Source organism: Coregonus lavaretus, assembly GCF_964263955.1.
Source record: "Coregonus lavaretus genome assembly, chromosome: 16".
NCBI lineage: Eukaryota > Metazoa > Chordata > Actinopteri > Salmoniformes > Salmonidae > Coregonus > Coregonus lavaretus.
This window is the reverse complement of record NC_140003.1, coordinates 46,417,084-46,440,833: the sequence shown is the minus strand read 5'-3', so window position 1 is coordinate 46,440,833 and position 23,750 is coordinate 46,417,084. Positions and strand designations below refer to the sequence as shown.

Genomic DNA, 23,750 nt, shown 5'->3' with positions numbered 1-23,750 from the left:
AGCACCATTTGGGGGCTGCTCCACGCTGCCACCCTGCTATGGCATGGTACGTACACTACAGACCACTCTCCAAAATCTAGAGATCTACTGAGAGTTAGTGTTTATAGTATATATCCACATAAATATTATATACACGATATGCACAGTATCAGAACATTGAACAGAGTTCTGTAGTCTCTCCCCTAATACACTTTTATATATAGCTACTGCAATTCCATTCTTGATTTCTCATTGTCCGAATGAACCATGTTCCCCTCCCTCTTGTCCCTTCACTGCAGCCCTCAGCCCCGTCAGTGCTCCACTCTGCCCCCTGCAGGCGGGAAGGGGTAAATGGTAGCTGGACCGAGGCAAGAACCCACATCCACAAAGTGTGTCAGAGTAAGAGTGCCGCTCTAGGACCTGTCCATGTGATCGAAAAGTTAAAAACTGATGCTACTCTGAGACGCGTTGTGGATATGGGCCCAGACATTGCCCAGATCACATTCCATCACCAATCCAAGGCTTTTCAATCGATGACGGGGAGTCTGCAAGACCACACATTGGGAGGATGGTGTAGAATTGGGATGCAGATCGAGCACCACTCCTCCGGAAGAGCATGGAGACAGACCGCATCACTCCTCAGTGTCTTGGCTCTGGAGGAAGAGCATGGAGACAGACCCCATCACTCCTCAGTGTCTTGGCTCTGGAGGAAGAGCATGGAGACAGACCCCATCACTCCTCAGTGTCTTGGCTCTGGAGGAAGAGCATGGGAGACAGACCACATCACTCCTCAGTGTCTTGGCTCTGGAGGAAGAGCATGGGAGACAGACCACATCACTCCTCAGTGTCTTGGCTCTGGAGGAAGAGCATGGGAGACAGACCACATCACTCCTCAGTGTCTTGGCTCTGGAGGAAGAGCATGGGAGACAGACCACATCACTCCTCAGTGTCTTGGCTCTGGAGGAAGAGCATGGGAGACAGACCACATCACTCCTCAGTGTCTTGGCTCTGGAGGAAGAGCATGGGAGACAGACCACATCACTCCTCAGTGTCTTGGCTCTGGAGGAAGAGCATGGGAGACAGACCACATCACTCCTCAGTGTCTTGGCTCTGGAGGAAGAGCATGGGAGACAGACCACATCACTCCTCAGTGTCTTGGCTCTGGAGGAAGAGCATGGGAGACAGACCACATCACTCCTCAGTGTCTTGGCTCTGGAGGAAGAGCATGGGAGACAGACCACATCACTCCTCAGTGTCTTGGCTCTGGAGGAAGAGCATGGGAGACAGACCACATCACTCCTCAGTGTCTTGGCTCTGGAGGAAGAGCATGGGAGACAGACCACATCACTCCTCAGTGTCTTGGCTCTGGAGGAAGAGCATGGGAGACAGACCACATCACTCCTCAGTGTCTTGGCTCTGGAGGAAGAGCATGGAGACAGCGTGCTCCTGGGCCAGAGCGGCCAGCTCCTTGAGGAACTCGGAGAAGATGACGGCGCAGTAGACGGCGTTCTTCACCCTCAGAGCCTCCGCCTGCTTCTCCAGTCCCGACGCCCCTGCCCCGCCCCGGAACAGGGCGCTGTGCAGCGATTGGCTGCCATCTCGTACGTGGGCCAGGGCGAGCTGGGCAGCGTGGCGTGCCCGCGTGGGGCTGTTGGTGTGGCGCAGAATCAGGTCGCCTAGCGAAGGTTTCCGGCTCTTCACTGAAAAGGAGACAGCGAAAAAAAACACAGTAAGTGGTTAGCATAGGACAGGTAGACTGACAACAGACAGGACAGGTAGACTGACAACAGACAGACAGGACAGGTAGACTGACAACAGACAGACAGGACAGGTAGACTGACACAACAGACATACAGGACAGGTAGACTGACAACAGACAGACAGGACAGGTAGACTGACACAACAGACATACAGGAGAGGTAGACTGACAACATACAGACATACAGGACAGGTAGACTGACAACAGACATACAGGACAGGTAGACTGACAACAGACAGACAGACAGACAGACATGACAGGTAGACAGACACAACAGACATACAGGACAGGTAGACTGACACAACAGACTGACAGGAAAGGTATACTGACAACAGACAGACAGGACAGGTAGACTGACAACAGACTGACAGACAGACAGGACAGGTAGACTGACAACAGAAAGACAGACAGGACAGGTAGACTGACACAACAGACAGACAGGACAGGTAGACTGACACAACAGACAGACAGGACAGGTAGACTGACACAACAGACATACAGGAGAGGTAGACTGACAACAGACAGACATACAGGACAGGTAGACTGACAACAGACATACAGGACAGGTAGACTGACAACAGACAGACAGGACAGGTAGACTGACAACAGACAGACAGACAGACAGACATGACAGGTAGACAGACACAACAGACATACAGGACAGGTAGACTGACAACAGACAGACAGGACAGGTAGACTGACAACAGACAGACAGGACAGGTAGACTGACAACAGACAGACAGGACAGGTAGACTGACAACAGACAGACATACAGGACAGGTAGACTGACAACAGACATACAGGACAGGTAGACTGACAACAGACAGACAGGACAGGTAGACTGACAACAGACAGACAGACAGACAGACATGACAGGTAGACAGACACAACAGACATACAGGACAGGTAGACTGACAACAGACAGACAGGACAGGTAGACTGACAACAGACAGACAGGACAGGTAGACTGACAACAGACAGACAGGACAGGTAGACTGACAACAGACAGACAGGACAGGTAGACTGACAACAGACAGACAGGACAGGTAGACTGACACAACAGACTTATGTCAGTTTAAACCTGGTCCATTATGTCAGTTTAAAACAGGTCCATTATGTCAGTTTAAAACTGGTCCATTATGTCAGTTTAAAACTGGTCCATTATGTCAGTTTAAAACTGGTCCATTATGTCAGTTTAAAACTGGTCCATTATGTCAGTATAAAACTGGTCCATTATGTCAGTTTAAACCTGGTCCATTATGTCAGTTTAAAACTGGTCCATTATGTCAGTTTAAAACTGGTCCATTATGTCAGTTTAAAACTGGTCCATTATGTCAGTTTAAAACTGGTCCATTATGTCAGTTTAAAACTGGTCCATTATGTCAGTTTAAAACTGGTCCATTATGTCAGTTTAAAACTGGTCCATTATGTCAGTTTAAAACTGGTCCATTATGTCAGTTTAAAACAGGTCCATTATGTCAGTTTAAAACTGGTCCATTATGTCAGTTTAAACCTGGTCCATTATGTCAGTTTAAACCTGGTCCATTATGTCAGTTTAAACCTCTAAAACGTGCCAATATAGACGTGGTTCCTCATCAGCTGCCTTGTCAACGGTGTGTGTGTTTGTTTCTGTGGCCAGAACACAGTTTCAGCCTGGTTCACTCCAGAGACAGTGATGATGTTATAATGCCAGTCAGATGACCAGTCACACCAAACCAGAACTATCCAGACAGGAGCAGCCAAACCAGAACCATCCAGACAGTAGCAGCCAAACCAGAACTATCTGGACAGTAGCAGCCAAACCAGAACTATCTGGACAGTAGCAGCCAAACCAGAACCATCCAGACAGTAGCAGCCAAACCAGAACCATCCAGACAGTAGCAGCCAAACCAGAACTATCTGGACAGTAGCAGCCAAACCAGAACTATCTGGACAGTAGCAGCCAAACCAGAACCATCCAGACAGGAGCAGCCAAACCAGAACAATCCAGACAGTAGCAGCCAAACCAGAACTATCTGGACAGTAGCAGCCAAACCAGAACTATCCAGACAGTAGCAGCCAAACCAGAACTATCCAGACAGTAGCAGCCAAACCAGAACTATCCAGACAGTAGCAGCCAAACCAGAACCATCCAGACAGTAGCAGCCAAACCAGAACCATCCAGACAGTAGCAGCCAAACCAGAACTATCCAGACAGTAGCAGCCAAACCAGAACTATCCAGACAGTAGCAGCCAAACCAGAACCATCCAGACAGTAGCAGCCAAACCAGAACTATCCAGACAGTAGCAGCCAAACCAGAACAATCCAGACAGTAGCAGCCAAACCAGAACCATCCAGACAGTAGCAGCCAAACCAGAACTATCCCAACTATACCCAATCCCATTCAACCCAGTAACCCTGTGAATAGATTGCCCAATTCCCCCAAATCAACTACAACACAGCCTCTCTGCATTATTAATTCTCTCTAGCATTCCAATGGGCTACCACAGGCTGTGTGTGTCCCCCTCTCACCCAGGGAATCAGAGCGTCGCAGGGTGGGTACCCCCATGGGTGAGGAGTTGGCCCAGTCCACCTTGCCCCTGGCAGCCAGGTAGCGCTGGGCTTTCCTCAGCATGGCAGGGAAGTCCTCATGAGACGCTGCAAACACCTCAATGCGGTTTTTCACTGAGCCCAGAACCTGAGGCAGGGGAGAGAGAGGGAGAGGGGGGCGTGAGAGGGGGGAGGCAGGGGAGAGAGAGAAGAGAGAGGAGGTAGGGGAGAGAGAGGAGGTAGGGGATAGAGAGCAGGAAGGGGAGAGAAGAGAGAGGAGGGAGGAGGTAGGGTAGAGAGAGGAGGTAGGGGAGAGAGAGGAGGTAGGGGATAGAGAAGAGAGAGGAGGGAGGGGAGAGAGAGTTGGTAGGGGATAGAGAAGAGAGAGGAGGGAGGGGAGAGAGAGGAGAGAGAGGAGGTAGGGGAGAGAGAAAAGAGAGGAGGGAGGGGAGAGAGAGGAGAGAGAGGAGGTAGGGGAGAGAGAAGAGAGAGGAGGGAGGGGAGAGAGAGGAGAGAGGAGGGAGGAGGTAGGGGAGAGAGAGGAGGTAGGGGAGAGAGAGGAGGTAGGGGATAAAGAGCAGGAAGGGGAGAGAAGAGAGAGGAGGGAGGAGGTAGGGGAGAGAGAGGAGGTAGGGGAGAGAGAAGAGAGAGGAGGGAGGGGAGAGAGAGGAGGTAGGGGAGAGAGAAGAGAGAGGAGGGAGGGGAGAGAGAGGAGAGAGGAGGGAGGAGGTAGGGGAGAGAGAGGAGGTAGGGGAGAGAGAGGAGGAAGGGGAGCGAGAGGAGAGAGGAGGGAGGGGAGAGAGAGGAGAGAGGAGGTAGGGGAGAGAGATGGATGAGGTAGGGAAGAGAGAGAAGAGAGAGGAGGGAGGAGGTAGGGGAGAGAGAGGAGGTAGGGGAGAGAGAAGAGGTAGGGAAGAGAGAGAAGAGAGAGGAGGGAGGAGGTAGGGGAGAGAGAGGAGGTAGGGGAGAGAGAAGAGGTAGGGGAGAGAGAGAGGAGAGGAGGGAGGAGGTAGGGGAGAGAGAGAAGGTAGGGGAGAGAGAGGAGGTAGGGGAGAGAGAGAAGAGAGGAGGGAGGAGGTAGGGGAGAGAGAGAAGGTAGGGGAGAGAGAGGAGGTAGGGGAGAGAGAGAAGGTAGGGGAGAGAGAAGAGAGAGGAGGGAGGGGAGAGAGAGAAGAGAGAGGAGGGAGGAGATAGGGGAGAGAGAGGAGGTAGGGGAGAGAGAAGAGAGAGGGGAGAGAGAGGAGGTAGGGGAGAGAGAGAAGAAAGAGGAGGGAGGAGGTAGGGGAGAGAGAGGAGGTAGGGGAGAGAGAAGAGAGGAGGTAGGGGAGAGAGAAGAGAGGAGGGGGGAGGTAGGGAGAGAGAGGAGGTAGGGGAGAGAGAGAAGAAAGAGGAGGGAGGGGAGAGAGAGGAGAGAGGAGGTAGGGGAGAGAGAGGAGGTAGGGGAAAGAGAGAAGAGAGAGGGGGGAGGTAGGGGTGAGAGAGGAGGTAGGGGAGAGAGAGGAGGTAGGGGAGAGAGGAGGTAGGGGAGAGAGGAGGTAGGGAGAGAGAGGAGGTAGGGGAGAGAGAAGAGGTAGGGGAGAGAGAGGAGGTAGGGGAGAGAGAAGAGAGAGGAGGTAGGGGAGAGAGGAGATAGGGGAGAGAGGAGGTAGGGAGAGAGAGGAGGTAGGGGAGAGAGAAGAGGTAGGGGAGAGAGAGGAGGGAGGGGAGAGAGAGAAGGTAGGGGAGAGAGAGGAGGTAGGGGAGAGAGAGAGGAGGGAGGAGGTAGGGGAGAGAGAGAAGGTAGGGAGAGAGAGGAGGTAGGGGAGAGAGAAGAGGTAGGGGAGAGAGAAGAGGTAGGGGAGAGAGAGGAGGTAGGGGAGAGAGAGGAGGTAGGGGAGAGAGAGGAGGTAGGGGAGAGAGAGGAGGTAGGGGAGAGAGAGAAGAGAGGAGGGATGAGGTAGGGGAGAGAGAGAAGGTAGGGGAGAGAGAGGAGGTAGGAGAGAGAGAGGAGGGAGGAGGTAGGGGAGAGAGAGGAGGTAGGGGAGAGAAGAAGAAAGAGGAGGGGGGAGGTAAGGGAGAGAGAGAAGAGAGAGGAGGAGGGGGAGAGAGAGAAGAGAGGAGGGAGGAGGGAGGGGAGAGAGAGGAGGTAGGGGAGAGAGATGAAAGAGAGAGGAGACAGGGGAATGAGGAGACAGGGGAGGGTGGAGACCGGGGAATGAGGAGACAGGGGAATGAGGAGACAGGGGAGGGGGGAGACCGGGGAATGAGGAGACCGGGAAATGAGGAGACAGGGGAATGAGGAGACAGGGGAGGGTGGAGACCGGGGAATGAGGAGACAGGGGAATGAGGAGACAGGGGAATGAGGAGACCGGGGAATGAGGAGACCGGGGAGGGGGGAGACCAGGGAATGAGGAGACAGGGGAATGAGGAGACAGGGGAGGGGGGAGAGAGTAAGTCATCTGATCGTAAAAAATATATATACAGCCATCTGGCTTCAAGCTATTCTGACATACAGTGCATTTGGAAAGTATTCAGACCCCTTGACTTTGTCCACATTTTGTTACGTTACTTCCTTATTCTAAAATGGATTAATTTAAATGTTTTCCTCATCAATCTACACACAATCCCCAATAATTGTTTTGCAAATTTATATATATAAAAAAAAAATATATATATATATATATATATATATATATATATATATATATATATACACAGTGGGGAAAAAAAGTATTTAGTCAGCCACCAATTGTGCAAGTTCTCCCACTTAAAAAGATGAGAGAGGCCTGTAATTTTCATCATAGGTACACGTCAACTATGACAGACAAAATGAGAAAAAGAAATCCAGAAAATCACATTGTAGGATTTTTTATGAATTTATTTGCAAATTATGGCGGAAAATAAGTATTTGGTCAATAACAAAAGTTTCTCAATACTTTGTTATATACCCTTTGTTGGCAATGACACAGGTCAAACGTTTTCTGTAAATCTTCACAAGGTTTTCACACACTGTTGCTGGTATTTTGGCCCATTCCTCCATGCAGATCTCCTCTAGAGCAGTGATGTTTTGGGGCTGTCGCTGGGCAACACGGACTTTCAACTCCCTCCAAAGATTTTCTATGGGGTTGAGATCTGGAGACTGGCTAGGCCACTCCAGGACCTTGAAATGCTTCTTACGAAGCCACTCCTTCGTTGCCTGGGCGGTGTGTTTGGGATCATTGTCATGCTGAAAGGCCCAGCCACGTTTCATCTTCAATGCCCTTGCTGATGGAAGGAGGTTTTTACTCAATCTCAAGATACATGGCCCCATTCATTCTTTCCTTTACACGGATCAGTCGTCCTGGTCCCTTTGCAGAAAAACAGCCCCAAAGCATGATGTTTCCACCCCCATGCTTCACAGTAGGTATGGTGTTCTTTGGATGCAACTCAGCATTCTTTGTCCTCCAAACACGACGAGTTGAGTTTTTACCAAAAAGTTCTATTTTGGTTTCATCTGACCATATGACATTCTCCCAATCCTCTTCTGGATCATCCAAATGCACTCTAGCAAACTTCAGACGGGCCTGGACATGTACTGGCTTAAGCAGGGGGACACGTCTGGCACTGCAGGATTTGAGTCCCTGGTGGCGTAGTGTGTTACTGATGGTAGGCTTTGTTAATTTGGTCCCAGCTCTCTGCAGGTCATTCACTAGGTCCCCCCGTGTGGTTCTGGGATTTTTGCTCACCGTTCTTGTGATCATTTTGACCCCATGGGGTGAGATCTTGCGTAGAGCCCCATATCGAGGGAGATTATCAGTGGTCTTGTATGTCTTCCATTTCCTAATAATTGCTCCAACAGTTGATTTCTTCAAACCAAGCTGCTTACCTATTGCCGATTCAGTCTTCCCAGCCTGGTGCAGGTCTACAATTTTGTTTCTGGTGTCCTTTGACAGCTCTTTGGTCTTGGCCATAGTGGAGTTTGGAGTGTGACTGTTTGAGGTTGTGGACAGGTGTCTTTTATACTGATAAATAGTTCAAACAGGTGCCATTAATACAGGTAACGAGTGGAGGACAGAGGAGCCTCTTAAAGAAGAAGTTACAGGTCTGTGAGAGCCAGAAATCTTGCTTGTTTGTAGGTGACCAAATACTTATTTTCCACCCTAATTTGCAAATAAATTCATAAAAAATCCTACAATGTGATTTTCTGGATATTCTTTTCTCAATTTGTCTGTCATAGTTGACGTGTACCTATGATGAAAATTACAGGACTCTCATCTTTTTAAGTGGGAGAACTTGCACAATTGGTGGCTGACTAAATACTTTTTTCCCCCACTGTATATATACACACACTGCTCAAAAAAATAAAGGGAACACATCCTAGATCTGAATGAATGAAATAATCTTATTAAATACTTTTTTCTTTACATAGTTGAATGTGCTGACAACAAAATCACACAAAAATTATCAATGGAAATCTAATTTATCAACCCATGGAGGTCTGGATTTGGAGTCACCCTCAAAATTAAAGTGGAAAACCACACTACAGGCTGATCCAACTTTGATGTAATGTCCTTAAAACAAGTCAAAATGAGGCTCAGTAGTTTGTGTGGCCTCCACGTGCCTGTATGACCTCCCTACAACGCCTGGGCATGCTCCTGATGAGGTGGCGGATGGTCTCCTGAGGGATCTCCTCCCAGACCTGGACTAAAGCATCCGCCAACTCCTGGAAAGTCTGTGGTGCAATGTGGCGTTGGTGGATGGAGCGAGACATGATGTCCCAGATGTGCTCAATTGGATTCAGGTCTGGGGAACGGGCGGGCCAGTCCATAGCATCAATGCCTTCCTCTTGCAGGAACTGCTGACACACTCCAGCCACATGAGGTCTAGCATTGTCTTCCATTAGGAGGAACCCAGGGCCAACCGCACTAGCATATGGTCTCACAAGGGGTCTGAGGATCACATCTCGGTACCTAATGGCAGTCAGGCTACCTCTGGCGAGCACTTGGAGGGCTGTGTGGCCCCCAAAAGAAATGCCACCCCACACCATGACTGACAAACGCCACGCCACGTTGCACCACAGACTGTCCAGGAGTTGGCGGATGCTTTAGTCCAGGTCTGGGAGGAGATCCCTCAGGAGACCATGACTGACCCACCGCCAAACCGGTCATGCTGGAGGATGTTGCAGGCAGCAGAACGTTCTCCACGGCGTCTCCAGACTCTGTCACGTCTGTCACATGTGCTCAGTGTGAACCTGCTTTCATCTGTGAAGAGCACAGGGCCCAGTGGCGAATTTGCCAATCTTGGTGTTCTCTGGCAAATGCCAAACGTCCTGCACCGTGTTGGGCTGTAAGCACAACCCCCATCTGTGGACGTCGGCCCTCATACCACCCTCATGGAGTCTGTTTCTGACCGTTTGAGCAGACACATTCACATTTGTGGCCTGCTGGAGGTCATTTTGCAGGGCTCTGGCAGTGCTCCTCCTGCTCCTCCTTGCACAAAGGCGGAGGTAGCGGTCCTGCTGCTGGGTTGTTGCCCTCCTACGGCCTCCTCCACGTCTCCTGATGTACTGGCCTGTCTCCTGGTAGCGCCTCCATGCTCTGGACACTACGCTGACAGACACAGCAAACCTTCTTGCCACAGCTCGCATTGATGTGCCATCCTGGATGAGCTGCACTACCTGAGCCACTTGTGTGGGTTGTAGACTCCGTCTCATGCTACCACTAGAGTGAAAGCACCGCCAGCATTCAAAAGTGACCAAAACATCAGCCAGGAAGCATAGGAACTGAGAAGTGGTCTGTGGTCACCACCTGCAGAACCACTTCTTTATTGGGGGTGTCTTGCTAATTGCCTATAATTTCCACCTGTTGTCTATTCCATTTGCACAACAGCATGTGAAATTTATTGTCAATCAGTGTTGCTTCCTAAGTGGACAGTTTGATTTCACAGAAGTGTGATTGACATGGCGTTACATTGTGTTGTTTAAGTGTTCCCTTTATTTTTTTGAGCAGTGTATATACACAGACACACCTTATTTACATAAGTATTCAGACCCTTTGCTATGAGACTCGAGATTGAGCTCAGGTGCATCCTGTTTCCATTTATCATCCTTGAGATGTTTCTGCAACTTGATTGGAGTCCACCTGTAGTGAATTCAATTGATTGGACATGATTTGGAAAGGCACACACCTGTCTATATAAGGTCCCACAGTTGACCGTGCATGTCAGAGCAAAAACCAAGTCATGAGGTCGAAGGAATTGTCCGTAGAGCTCAGACAGGATTGTGTCGAGGCACAGATCTGGGGAACGGTAGCAAAACAATTCTGCAGCATTGAAGGTCCCCAAGAACACAGTGGCCTCCATCATTCTTAAATGGAAGACGTTTGGAACCACCAAGACTCTTCCTAAAGCTGGCTGCCCAGTCATACTGAGCAATCGGGGGAGAAGGGCCTTGGTCAGGGAGGTGACCAAGAACCCGATGGTCACTCTGACAGAGCTCCAGAGTTCCTTTGTGGAGATGGGAGAACCTTCCAGAAGGACAACCATCTCTGCAGCACTCCACCAATCAGGCCTTTATGGTCGAGTGGCCAGACGGAAGCCACTCCTCAGTAAAAAGCACATGACAGCCCCCTTGAATTTGCAAAATGGCACCTAAAGGACTCAGATCATGAGAAACAAGATTCTCTGGTCTGATGAAACCAAGTTTAAACTCTTTGCCCTGAATGCCAAGCGTCACGTCTGCAGGAAACCTGGCACCATCCCTACGGTGAAGCATGATGGTGGCAGCATCATGCTGTGGGGATGTTTTTCAGCGGCAGGGACTGGGTGACTAGTCAGGATCGAGGGAAAGATGAATGGAGCAAAGTACAGAGAGATCCTTGATGAAAACCTGCTCCAGAGCGCTCAGGACCTCAGACTGGGGTGAAGGTTCACCTTCCAACAGGCAACGACCCTAAGCACACAGCCAAGACAATGCAGGAGTGGTTTCGGGACAAGTCTCTGAATGTCCTTGAGTGGCCCAGCCCGAGCCCGGACTTGAACCCGATCAAACATCTCTGGAGAGACCTGAAAATAGTTGTGCAGCGACGCTCCCCATCCAACCTGACAGAGCTTGAGAGGATCTGCTGAGAAGAATGGGAGAAACTCCCCAAATACAGGTGTGCCAAGCTTGTAGCGTCATACCCAAGAAGACTTGAGGCTGTAATCGCTGCCAAAGGTGCTTCAACAAAGTACTTAGTAAAGGGTCTGAATACTTAAGTGATATTACCATTTTTTTAAAATATACATTTGCAAACATTTCTAAAAACCTGTTTTGCTTTGTCATTACGGGGTATTGTGTGTAGATTGATGAGGGGAAAAAACAATTGAATCAATTTTAGAATAAGGCTGTAACGTAACAAAATGTGGAAAAAGTCAAGGGGTCTGAATACTTTTTGAATGCACTGTATAAATGGGTTGAGGTCAGAGGAGAGAGCCTGGTCAGTAGAGAAGATGAGTGATGGGGGACAGCGGAGGACAGTCGGGTGATGTTAGGGCAAGAGATTAGAAGAGATGGGCAACAGACTGTACAGTCGTGGTCAAAGGTTTTGAGAATGACACAAATGCTAATTTTCACAAAGTCTGCTGCCTCAGTTTTGATGATGGCAATTTGCATATACTCCAGAATGTCATGAAGAGTGATCAGATTAATTGCAATTAATTGCAAAGTCCCTCTTTGCCATGAGAATAAACATTTCCACTGCATTTCAGCCCTGCCACAAAAGGACCAGCTGCCATCATGTCAGTGATTATTTCGTTAACACAGGTGAGAGTGTTGACGAGGACAAGGCTGGAGATCACTCTGTCATGCTGATTGAGTTAGAATAACAGACTGGAAGCTTTAAAAGGAGGGTGGTGCTTGAAATCATTGTTCTTCCTCTGTTAACCATGGTTACCTGCAAGGAAACACGTGCCATCATCATTGCTTTGCACAAAAAGGGCTTCACAGGCAAGGATATTGCTGCTAGTAAGATTGCACCTAAATCAACCATTTATCGGATCATCAAGAACTTCAAGGAGAGAGGTTCAATTGTTGTGAAGAAGGCGTCAGGGCACCCAAGAAAGTCCAGCAAGTGCCAGGACCGTCTCCTAAAGTTGATTCGGCTACGGGATCGGGGCACCACCAGTGCAGAGCTTGCTCAGGAATGGCAGCAGGCAGGTGTGAGTGCATCTGCACGCACAGTGAGGCGAAGACTTTTGGAGGATGGCCTGGTGTCAAGAAGGGCAGCAAAGAAGTGTATGTATATATATATCTATATATATATATATATATACAGTGGGGAAAAAAAGTATTTAGTCAGCCACCAATTGTGCAAGTTCTCCCACTTAAAAATATGAGAGAGGCCTGTAATTTTCATCATAGGTCCACGTCAACTATGACAGAGAAAATGAGGAAAGAAAATCCAGAAAATCACATTGTAAGGTTTTTAATGAATTTATTTGCAAATTATGGTGGAAAATAAGTATTTGGTCAATAACAAAAGTTTCTCAATACTTTGTTATATACCCTTTGTTGGCAATGACACAGGTCAAACGTTTTCTGTAAGTCTTCACAAGGTTTTCACACACTGTTGCTGGTATTTTGGCCCATTCCTCCATGCAGATCTCCTCTAGAGCAGTGATGTTTTGGGGCTGCCGCTGGGCAATACGGACTTTCAACTCCCGCCAAAGATTTTCTATGGGGTTGAGATCTGGAGACTGGCTAGGCCACTCCAGGACCTTGAAATGCTTCTTACGAAGCCACTCCTTCGTTGCCCGGGCGGTGTGTTTGGGATCATTGTCATGCTGAAAGACCCAGCCACGTTTCATCTTCAATGCCCTTGCTGATGGAAGGAGGTTTTCACTCAAAATCTCACGTTACATGGCCCCATTCATTGTTTCCTTTACACGGATCAGTCGTCCTGGTCCCTTTGCAGAAAAACAGCCCCAAAGCATGATGTTTCCACCCCCATGCTTCACAGTAGGTATGGTGTTCTTTGGATGCAACTCAGCATTCTTTGTCCTCCAAACACGACGAGTTGAGTTTTTACCAAAAAGTTCTATTTTGGTTTCATCTGACCATATGACATTTTCCCAATCCTCTTCTGGATGCACTCTAGCAAACTTCAGACGGGCCTGGACATGTACTGGCTTAAGCAGGGGGACACGTCTAGCACTGCAGGATTTGAGTCCCTGGCGGCGTAGTGTGTTACTGATGGTAGGCTTTGTTACTTTGGTCCCAGCTCTCTGCAGGTCATTCACTAGGTCCCCCCGTGTGGTTCTGGGATTTCTGCTCACCGTTCTTGTGATCATTTTGACCCCACGGGGTGAGATCTTGCATGGAGCCCCAGATCGAGGGAGATTATCAGTGGTCTTGTATGTCTTCCATTTCCTAATAATTGCTCCCACAGTTGATTTCTTCAAACCAAGCTGCTTACCTATTGCAGATGCAGTCTTCCCAGCCTGGTGCAGGTCTACAATTTTGTTTCTGGTGTCCTTTGACAGCTCTTTGGTCTTGGCCATAGTGGAGTTAGGAGTGTGACTGTTTGAGGTTGTGGACAGGTGTCTTTTATACTGATAACAAGTTCAAACAGGTGCCATTACTACAGGTAACGAGTGGAGGACAGAGGAGCCTCTTAAAGAAGAAGTTACAGGTCTGTGAGAGCCAGAAATCTTGCTTCTTTGTAGGTGACCAAATACTTATTTTCCACCATAATTTGCAAATAAATTCATTAAAAATCCTACAATGTGATTTTCTGGATTTTTTTTTCTCATTTTGTCTGTCATAGTTGACGTGTACCTATGATGAAAATTACAGGCCTCTCTCATCTTTTTAAGTGGGAGAACTTGCACAATTGGTGGCTGACTAAATACTTTTTTTCCCCACTGTATATATATATATATATATATATGTTACAATCTATCTGCAATATTAAGCTGATCCACCCCCTAAAAAAAAAAAAAGATTAAAAAGAGAAAATAATATTTTGAAAAAATAATTTTACAAAAATAGAAGAAAAAAAAAGTAGCCACTTCTCTCCAGGAAAAACATCAGGGACAGACTGATATTCTGCAAAAGGTACAGGGATTGGACTGCTGATTCTGATGAATCCCCTTTCCGATTGTTTGGGGCATCCGGAAAACACCTTGTCCGGAAAAGACAGTCCTGTCATGCCAACAGTAAAGCATCCTGAGACCATTCATGTGTGGGGTTGCTTCTCAGCCAAGGGAGTGGGCTCACTCACATTTTTTTGCCTAAGAACACAGCCATGAATAAAGAATGGTACCAACACATCCTCCGAGAGCAACTTCTCCCAACCATCCAAGAACAGTTTGGTGACGAACAATGCCTTTTCCAGCATGATGGAGCACCTTGCCATAAGGCAAAAGTGATAACTAAGTGGCTCGGGGAACAAAACATTGACAGTTTGGGTCCATGGCCAGGAAACTCCCCAGACCTTAATCCCATTGAGAACTTGTGGTCGATCCTCAAGAGGCGGGTGGACAAACAAAAACCCACAAATTCTGACAAACTCCAAGCATTGATTATGCAAGAATGGGCTGCCATCAGTCAGGATGTGGTCCAGAAGTTAATTGACAGCATGCCAGGGCGGATTGCAGAGGTCTTGAAAAAGAAGGGTCAACACTGCAAATATTGACTCTTTGCATAAACTTAATGTAATTGTCAATAAAAGCCTTTGACACTTATGGAATGCTTGTAATTATACTTCAGTATACCATAGTAACATCTGACAAAAATATCTCATAACACTGAAGCAGCGAACTTTGTGAAGACCAATACTTGTGTCATTCTCAAAACTTTTGACCACGACTGTAGTGGCAGAATGTAGTCGTTTACAACATGACAGCCTCTTAGTAAACATCACACAACCCCCCCACCCCCGCCTGGAAAACACTTTCTACCAGACCAAGAACATAGTGATCCTTCCTACCTGTATGAGAGACTTGACGCTGGGCTGGAACACCATGTTGGTGTTGAGGAGGAAGGATCGGAGCAGGGGCTGAGGGTAGCAGGCAAGCTGGCCCAGAATCCCTGTCAGCAGGATGTTCACATACAGAGAGTTCTGGAGCATGTTCTCCAGCTTGGCAAACAGAACCACCATAAACGGACCTGACGGGGGAGGGAGAGAGAGAGATAGGGAGGGAGAGAACGTGAGAATGGAGGGAGGGAGGGAGGGAGAGGGTGCACCTGCACACTAACGGAAGGCTAGATCCAACATGAAAAAACGGGCAACACTAAATATCAAAGGAAGCAACTGTCAGTATTAATTTACTGTGTCACATCACCAAACATCAATTATAAAACTGTCAGTATTAATTTACTGTGCCACACCAAACATCAAGCATAAAACAGTGAACAAAAAGAAAACCTAAAGCCATCATCAAAAGTAAAACAATTGAGCATCATCCAACATCAATCAATATCCTCCAACATCAATCAATATCCTCCAACATCAATCAATATCCTCCAACATCAATCAATATCCTCCAACATCAAACACCAAATCAATATTTGGCAACTGACATCATCCACATAAACAACTTTAGAGAAGACAATATCAACAGTCTGATACACATTACACACACACACAGCACTGTACTGTGGTGGTCCTTCTCACCTGTGTAGGGCTGAGAGGATGACTGTCCTAGAGGCCTGGCAGGGCTGAACACCCCCACAGCTGACCCCACTCCCTTGAGCTCCACTCCAGCCCCTGTCCCAGTCCCCATCAGGTCAGTGTCCAGGGGCGAGGGGGGCGGTGGTTCCTCTGGGAGGGGGTCTCTGGTGGTCTCCTCCAGCTGTCTGAGCAGCCCCGCCCCCCTGCTCCTCTCCATCACCCTCTCCTCCAGCTCCCGGAGTTCCTGGGTGAAGGCCTCGATGCTGATGCCCTGGCTGTTGGAGTCCCCAGGCCCCGGCTGCCCCTCCTCCCCCGGCCCAGCCCCATCCAGGAGCTCAGAGATCAGCCGCTCCACTGCTTCTGACTGGTTAGAGAGCGTTGCCTCTGGACGTCCCGATCCCGATCCAGGGCCGGGTGCAGGGATGTGGACCTGAGGGGTCAGGCTGACGTTGGAGGGGTTGGTACGGGTTGCTGAGGGCCGTGGAGTAGGCTGATGCTGGGTGTGACTCTGTACGTGTGGTGGAAGACCTCTGGAGCTTTCCCCAGCCACACTGCAGTTCCCTTCACTGTGCAAGCCCTGTAGGGGCCCACAGGACTGGGCCGGGGTAGGGCAGGCACCAACCACGACGTTCCGACTAGAGTCACCCCCCGCAGGTTGCCGCTGCTCACCCAAATCTCTCTTCACCTTCTTAACCTCCATCCCTCCATCCTGGCTGTCCCCATTGAAGACGGCCTGGTGAGGGCCTGTGGTGGGGGCGGAGGGATCAGGAACGGAGGCAGAGGTAGAGTCGGGAAGGAGATGAAGAGGTTTGGGGAGGGTGACCTCCTCTCTCTGCAGGCAGCGTTTCTTGGTGCGAGGCGTGAGGCTGATAGAACAGTTGTTCTTACAGATGGTGACGTCCCACTCTCCACTGTCCCTCTCTGTACTGGTCCACTCTGACCGCGCTGCTGCCACCACCGTTGCCCTCTGCTGGCCGGGAGAGTTACTACCTCCTCCTCCACCACCACCACCTCCTCCTCCTCCCTGCTGGAAGGAGAAGTGTTCTGGGAACATGGCCAGGGAGGGGTTGGAGGTGGGGATTGGGGGCGGTAGGGGGGCCATGTTGGGCGAGGGGTCCTCTCCATCATAGGGGGCTGACCAGTTCCGGCAGGCCCAGGAGCACAACTCTACCCCCCTACGGGCGTCCCTGAGGTACTCCAGGTACCCCGACTCCCAGTCCAGCCCCTCTGGGACGGGGTGCATGGGGCTGTCGGGGGACAGGGGGGTGCTGGGGCCCCCGCGGGGGGACGAGGGGTCCGTCTTAGTGGGGGAGGGGGTGGAGGGCAGTGCAGTGCTCTGCTGGCGCATGAAGAGGGCCAGGCGGGACGGAGTGCTGGGTTTGGGGTGTACGGGAGACTCTGAGCTGGGACTATTCAGTACTACAGACAGAAGGACAGGGAGAGACAGAGAAACGGATGGACGGATAGGGGGAGACAGACAGAGACAGACAGAGAGATATATAGGGAGAGACAGACAGACAGGGGGAGACAGAAACAGACAGACAGACAGACAGACAGACAGAGGGAGACAGAAGTCGGGAGACAGACAGACAGATGGGGGAGACAGACAGACAGACGGGGGAGACAGACAGACAGACGGGGGAGACAGACGGACGGACAGAGAGGGGGAGACAGACGGACAGAGACAGACGGGCAGAGAAAGACAGACGGGCAGAGAAAGACAGACGGGGGGAGAGAGACAGACGGGGGGGAGAGAGACAGACGGGGGGAGAGAGACAGACGGGGGGAGAGAGACAGACGGGGGGAGAGAGACAGACAGAGAGCACATAACAGGGAGGAACGTCAGTCATGGTTATCCAGTAACATGTACACTCATAGTTCAACTCTGTCCAACTCTAACACAACACCATGGTTTACCTGCTCCTATTGTTTATGTCTTATTTCTTATTAATAAGGTACATTGTAGGATGCTCTGGATAAGAGACATGTGTCACAACCCCCCACAGGAGACCAGGGATCAACCCCCCACAGGAGACCAGGGATCAACCCCCCACAGGAGACCAGGGATCAACCCCCCACAGGAGACCAGGGATCAAACCCCCCAAGGGAGATCAGGGATCAACCCCCCAAAGGAGACCAGGGATCAACCCCCCACATGAGACCAGGGATCAACCCCCCACAGGAGACCAGGGATCAACCCCCCACAGGAGACCAGGGATCAACCCCCTACAGGAGACCAGGGATCAACCCCCCACAGGACACCAGGGATCAACCCCCCACAGGACACCAGGGATCAACCCCCCACAGGACACCAGGGATCAACCCCCCACAGGACACCAGGGATCAACCCCCCACAGGACACCAGGGATCAACCCCCCACAGGACACCAGGGATCAACCCCCCCACAGGAGACCAGGGATCAACCCCCCACAGAACATCAGGGATCAACCCCCCACAGGAGACCAGGGATCAACCCCCCACAGGTGACCAGGGATCAACCCCCCACAGGTGACCAGGGATCAACCCCCCACAGGAGACCAGGGATCAACCCCCTACAGGAGACCAGGGATCAACCCCCCACAGGTGACCAGGGATCAACCCCCCACAGGAGACCAGGGATCAACCCCCCACAGGAGACCAGGGATCAACCCCCCACAGGAGACCAGGGATCAAACCCCCACAGGAGACCAGGGATCAACCCCCACAGAACACCAGGGATCAACCCCCAACAGGAGACCAGGGATCAAACCCCACAGAACAACAGGGATCAACCCCCCACAGGAGACCAGGGATTTTAAAAAAACACAGGAGACCAGGGATAAAACCCCCACAGGAGACCAGGGATCAACCCCCCACAGGAGACCAGGGATCAACCCCCCACAGGAGACCAGGGATCAACCCCCCACAGGAGACCAGGGATCAACACCCCACAGGACACCAGGGATCAACACCCCACAGGACACCTGGGATCAACCCCCCACAGGAGATCAGAATCAACCCCCCCACAGGAGATCAGGGATCAACCCCCCACAGGAGATCAGGGATCAACCCCCCACAGGAGACCAGGGAACAACCCCCCACAGGAGACCAGGGATCAACCCCCCACAGGAGACCAGGGATCAACCCCCACAGAACACCAGGGATCAAACCCCCACAGGACACCAGGGATCAACCCCCCACAGGACACCAGGGATCAACCCCCCACAGAAGACCAGGGATCAAACCCCCACAGGAGACCATGGATCAACCCCCCACATGAGACCAGGGATCAACCCCCCACAGCAGACCAGAGATCAACCCCCCACAGGAGACCAGGGATCAACCCCCCACAGGAGACCAGGGATCAACACCCCACAGGACACCAGGGATCAACCCCCCACATGAGACCAGGGACCAACCCTCCACAGGAGACTAGGGGTCAAACCCCCACAGGAGAGCAGGGATTAACCCCCCACAGGAGACCAGGGATCAACCCCCAACAGGAGACCAGGGATCAACCCCCCACAGGAGACCAGGGATGAAACCCCCTACAGGAGACCAGGGATCAACCCCCCACAGGACACCAGGGATCAAACACCCACATGAGACCAGGGACCAACCCTCCACAGGAGACTAGGGGTCAAACCCCCACAGGAGAGCAGGGATTAACCCCCCACAGGAGACCAGGGATCAAACCCCCACAGGAGACCAGAGATCAACCCCCCACAGAAGAACAGGGATCATACCCCCACAGGAGACCAGGGATCAACCCCCCCACAGGAGACCAGGGATCAACCCCCCCACAGGAGACCAGGGATCAACCCCCCACAAGAGATCAGGGATCAACCCCCCACAGGAGACCAGGGATCAACCCCCCACAGGAGACCAGGAATCAACCCCACACAGGAGACCAGGGATCAACCCCCCACAAGAGATCAGGGATCAACCCCACACAGGAGTCCAGGGATCAAATCCCCACAGGAGATCAGGGATCAACCCCACACAGGAGTCCAGGGATCAACCCCACACAGGAGACCAGGGATCAACCCCCCACAAGAGACCAGGGATCAACACCCCACAGGAGACCAGGGATCAACCCCCCCACAGGAGACCAGGGATCAACCCCCACAGGACACCAGGGATCAACCCCCACAGGACACCAGGGATCAACCCCCCACAGGAGACCAGGGATCAACTCCCCACAGGAGATCAGGGATCAACCCCGCACAGAAGACCATGGATCAACCCCCCCACAGGACACCAGGGATCAACCCCCCACAGGAGACCAAGGGTCATTCCCTGCGTCCAACCTTCCCACTGTTTCTCCCATTTGCCGGTCTCCCCATCTAATTTCCTTACTGTCTGAATAAAGTGTAAATAAAACTTTAAAAAAGGTGCCCAGTTGGTTACCTTTCCCACAGAGAGCAGGTTCTTCCTCCCGCTCAGCAGGGGGCAGTGTGCTAAGGCGGCAGCACTCTGGGATGAGGGACAGGAACTTGTCAGCTGATTTACCATAGAGATCCGTCTCCCTGACGGCACGCCTCTGACTCAACATCACATGGGTACAGGGCACAAGATACCTGCACGACAACAATACACTTTGACTACACATGTATTTCATATAGACTACACATGTATTTCATATAGACTACACATGTATTTCATATAGACTACACATGCATTTCATATAGACTATGCATGTATTTCATATAGACTACGCATGCATTTCATATAGACTACACATGCATTTCATATAGACTATGCATGTATTTCATATAGACTATGCATGTATTTCATATAGACTACGCATGCATTTCATATAGACTACACATGCATTTCATATAGACTATGCATGTATTTCATATAGACTACACATGTATTTCATATAGACTACACATGCATTTCATATAGACTATGCATGTATTTCATATAGACTACACATGTATTTCATATAGACTATACATGCATTTCATATAGACTACGCATGTATTTCATATAGACTGCACATGTATTTCATATAGACTACACATGTATTTCATATAGACTACGCATGCATTTCATATAGACTACACATGCATTTCATATAGACTATGCATGTATTTCATATAGACTACACATGTATTTCATATAGACTACACATGCATTTCATATAGACTATGCATGTATTTCATATAGACTACACATGTATTTCATATAGACTACACATGCATTTCATATAGACTACGCATGTATTTCATATAGACTACACATGTATTTCATATAGACTACACATGCATTTCATATAGACTATGCATGTATTTCATATAGACTACACATGTATTTCATATAGACTACACATGCATTTCATATAGACTACGCATGTATTTCATATAGACTACACATGTATTTCATATATGGTCAACCAGCTTTATAATAAACAGTGAGTGACACACACACACACACACACACACACACACACACAGTTTCTACCTGAGAACCAACTGCAACATGAGGTCTTCACAGTTGAGAGAGAGCAGAGTCCTGAATAGGCTCAAAGACACCATACACAGCTGCAGGAGAGAAGCACCAGAACATTAGCCACAGGTAGAGACACCAGAACATTAGCCACAGGTAGAGACACCAGAACATTAGCCACAGGTAGAGACACCAGAACATTAGCCACAGGTAGAGACACCAGAACATTAGCCACAGGTAGAGACACCAGAACATTAGCCACAGGTAGAGAAGCACCAGAACATTAGCCACAGGTAGAGACACCAGAACATTAGCCACAGGTAGAGACACCAGAACATTAGCCACAGGTAGAGACACCAGAACATTAGCCACAGGTAGAGAAGCACCAGAACATTAGCCACAGGTAGAGACACCAGAACATTAGCCACAGGTAGAGAAGCACCAGAACATTAGCCACAGGTAGAGACACCAGAACATTAGCCACAGGTAGAGACACCAGAACATTAGCCACAGGTAGAGACACCAGAACATTAGCCACAGGTAGAGAAGCACCAGAACATTAGCCACAGGTAGAGAAGCACCAGAACATTAGCCACAGGTAGAGACACCAGAACATTAGCCACAGGTAGAGACACCAGAACATTAGCCACAGGTAGAGACACCAGAACATTAGCCACAGGTAGAGACACCAGAACATTAGCCACAGGTAGAGAAGCACCAGAACATTAGCCACAGGTAGAGAAGCACCAGAACATTAGCCACAGGTAGAGAAGCACCAGAACATTAGCCACAGGTAGAGACACCAGAACATTAGCCACAGGTAGAGACACCAGAACATTAGCCACAGGTAGAGACACCAGAACATTAGCCACAGGTAGAGAAGCACCAGAACATTAGCCACAGGTAGAGACACCAGAACATTAGCCACAGGTAGAGAAGCACCAGAACATTAGCCACAGGTAGAGACACCAGAACATTAGCCACAGGTAGAGACACCAGAACATTAGCCACAGGTAGAGACACCAGAACATTAGCCACAGGTAGAGACACCAGAACATTAGCCACAGGTAGAGAGACACCAGAACATTAGCCACAGGTAGAGACACTCAGAACATTAGCCACAGGTAGAGACACCAGAACATTAGCCACAGGTAGAGACACCAGAACATTAGCCACAGGTAGAGACACCAGAACATTAGCCACAGGTAGAGACACCAGAACATTAGCCACAGGTAGAGACACCAGAACATTAGCCACAGGTAGAGACACCAGAACATTAGCCACAGGTAGAGACACCAGAACATTAGCCACAGGTAGAGACACCAGAACATTAGCCACAGGTAGAGACACCAGAACATTAGCCACAGGTAGAGACACCAGAACATTAGCCACAGGTAGAGAAGCACCAGAACATTAGCCACAGGTAGAGACAGGTAGAAACACATGATGGAAGCAGAATACCTTTGCAATGCATATTTGTGTTTGGGTTAGAGACCATTTCCTAGATGAATTACTTGTTTAATTCATTTAACTTACTATGACTGTGATATGTGGTTGTCTCAACTAGCTACCTTAAGATATATTCACTAACCGTAAGTCTGGACAAGAGACTCTGTTAAATGACTTAAATGTAAAATGTAAATGTTATTAATTAAGGATGTGCATCTCTCCTTTCATGAACGATTCGGGGGGGGGGGAATTAATGTTTCCCCCCCCCCACATTTGATCTGAAATCACCATCACCGACTGATTAACTGGTCATTTGATCTGAAATCACCATCACCCACTGATTAACTGGTCATTTGATCTGAAATCACCATCACCCACTGATTAACTGGTCATTTGATCTGAAATCACCATCACCCACTGATTAACTGGTCATTTGATCTGAAATCACCATCACCCACTGATTAACTGGTCATTTGATCTGAAATCACCATCACCCACTGATTAACTGGTCATTTGATCTGAAATCACCATCACCCACTGATTAACTGGTCATTTGATCTGAAATCACCATCACCCACTGATTAACTGGTCATTTGATCTGAAATCACCATCACCCACTGATTAACTGGTCTAGACCGTTTGGAATTTGGAATGCGAAATTATTGCTGTCCTTTATGAGATTAGGGTCCTACCCTGTTCATGTAAAAACTACCTGGTACACAGACTGTTTAAACCAAAACTATTTCTGATGGTGAACCTGGACAATCTAAATAAAATGGGAATCATTAAAAACCCCAATCAGCAGTTGGATGTGAGTTGCGTCCACTCCGGCAGGCTTCACAACTCCGGTAAAACACCATTTTCTACAGCGCATTTGGTAACAATGACCCAGCAAATTACACTGGTTGTCACTCAACTAATAAACCTTAGGATTTGACATTGCGAAAGCCATTTTACAAGCATTTGAATGCTGAAGGTGCCAGATGTAAGC

At 49.4% G+C, this 23,750-nt stretch overlaps 1 protein-coding gene across 1 annotated transcript in view; it reads right to left on the bottom strand.

The window, feature by feature from the left end:
* Window positions 1–1,370: 1,370 nt before the first annotated feature.
* The window catches only part of LOC311143761 (FHF complex subunit HOOK-interacting protein 1B-like), an 89,368-nt gene continuing 66,988 nt past the window's right edge, over window positions 1,371–23,750 (bottom strand). The window contains exons 8-13 of the mRNA XM_084179639.1: window positions 21,326–21,405; window positions 20,267–20,436; window positions 15,881–17,296; window positions 15,194–15,372; window positions 4,251–4,416; window positions 1,371–1,679 (exon numbers count right to left, since the gene is read on the bottom strand). Coding sequence (XP_084035765.1) covers window positions 1,375–1,679; window positions 4,251–4,416; window positions 15,194–15,372; window positions 15,881–17,296; window positions 20,267–20,436; window positions 21,326–21,405 — 2,316 coding nt within the window. The 3' untranslated portion in view covers window positions 1,371–1,374. The remainder of the gene's footprint in view (window positions 1,680–4,250; window positions 4,417–15,193; window positions 15,373–15,880; window positions 17,297–20,266; window positions 20,437–21,325; window positions 21,406–23,750) is intronic.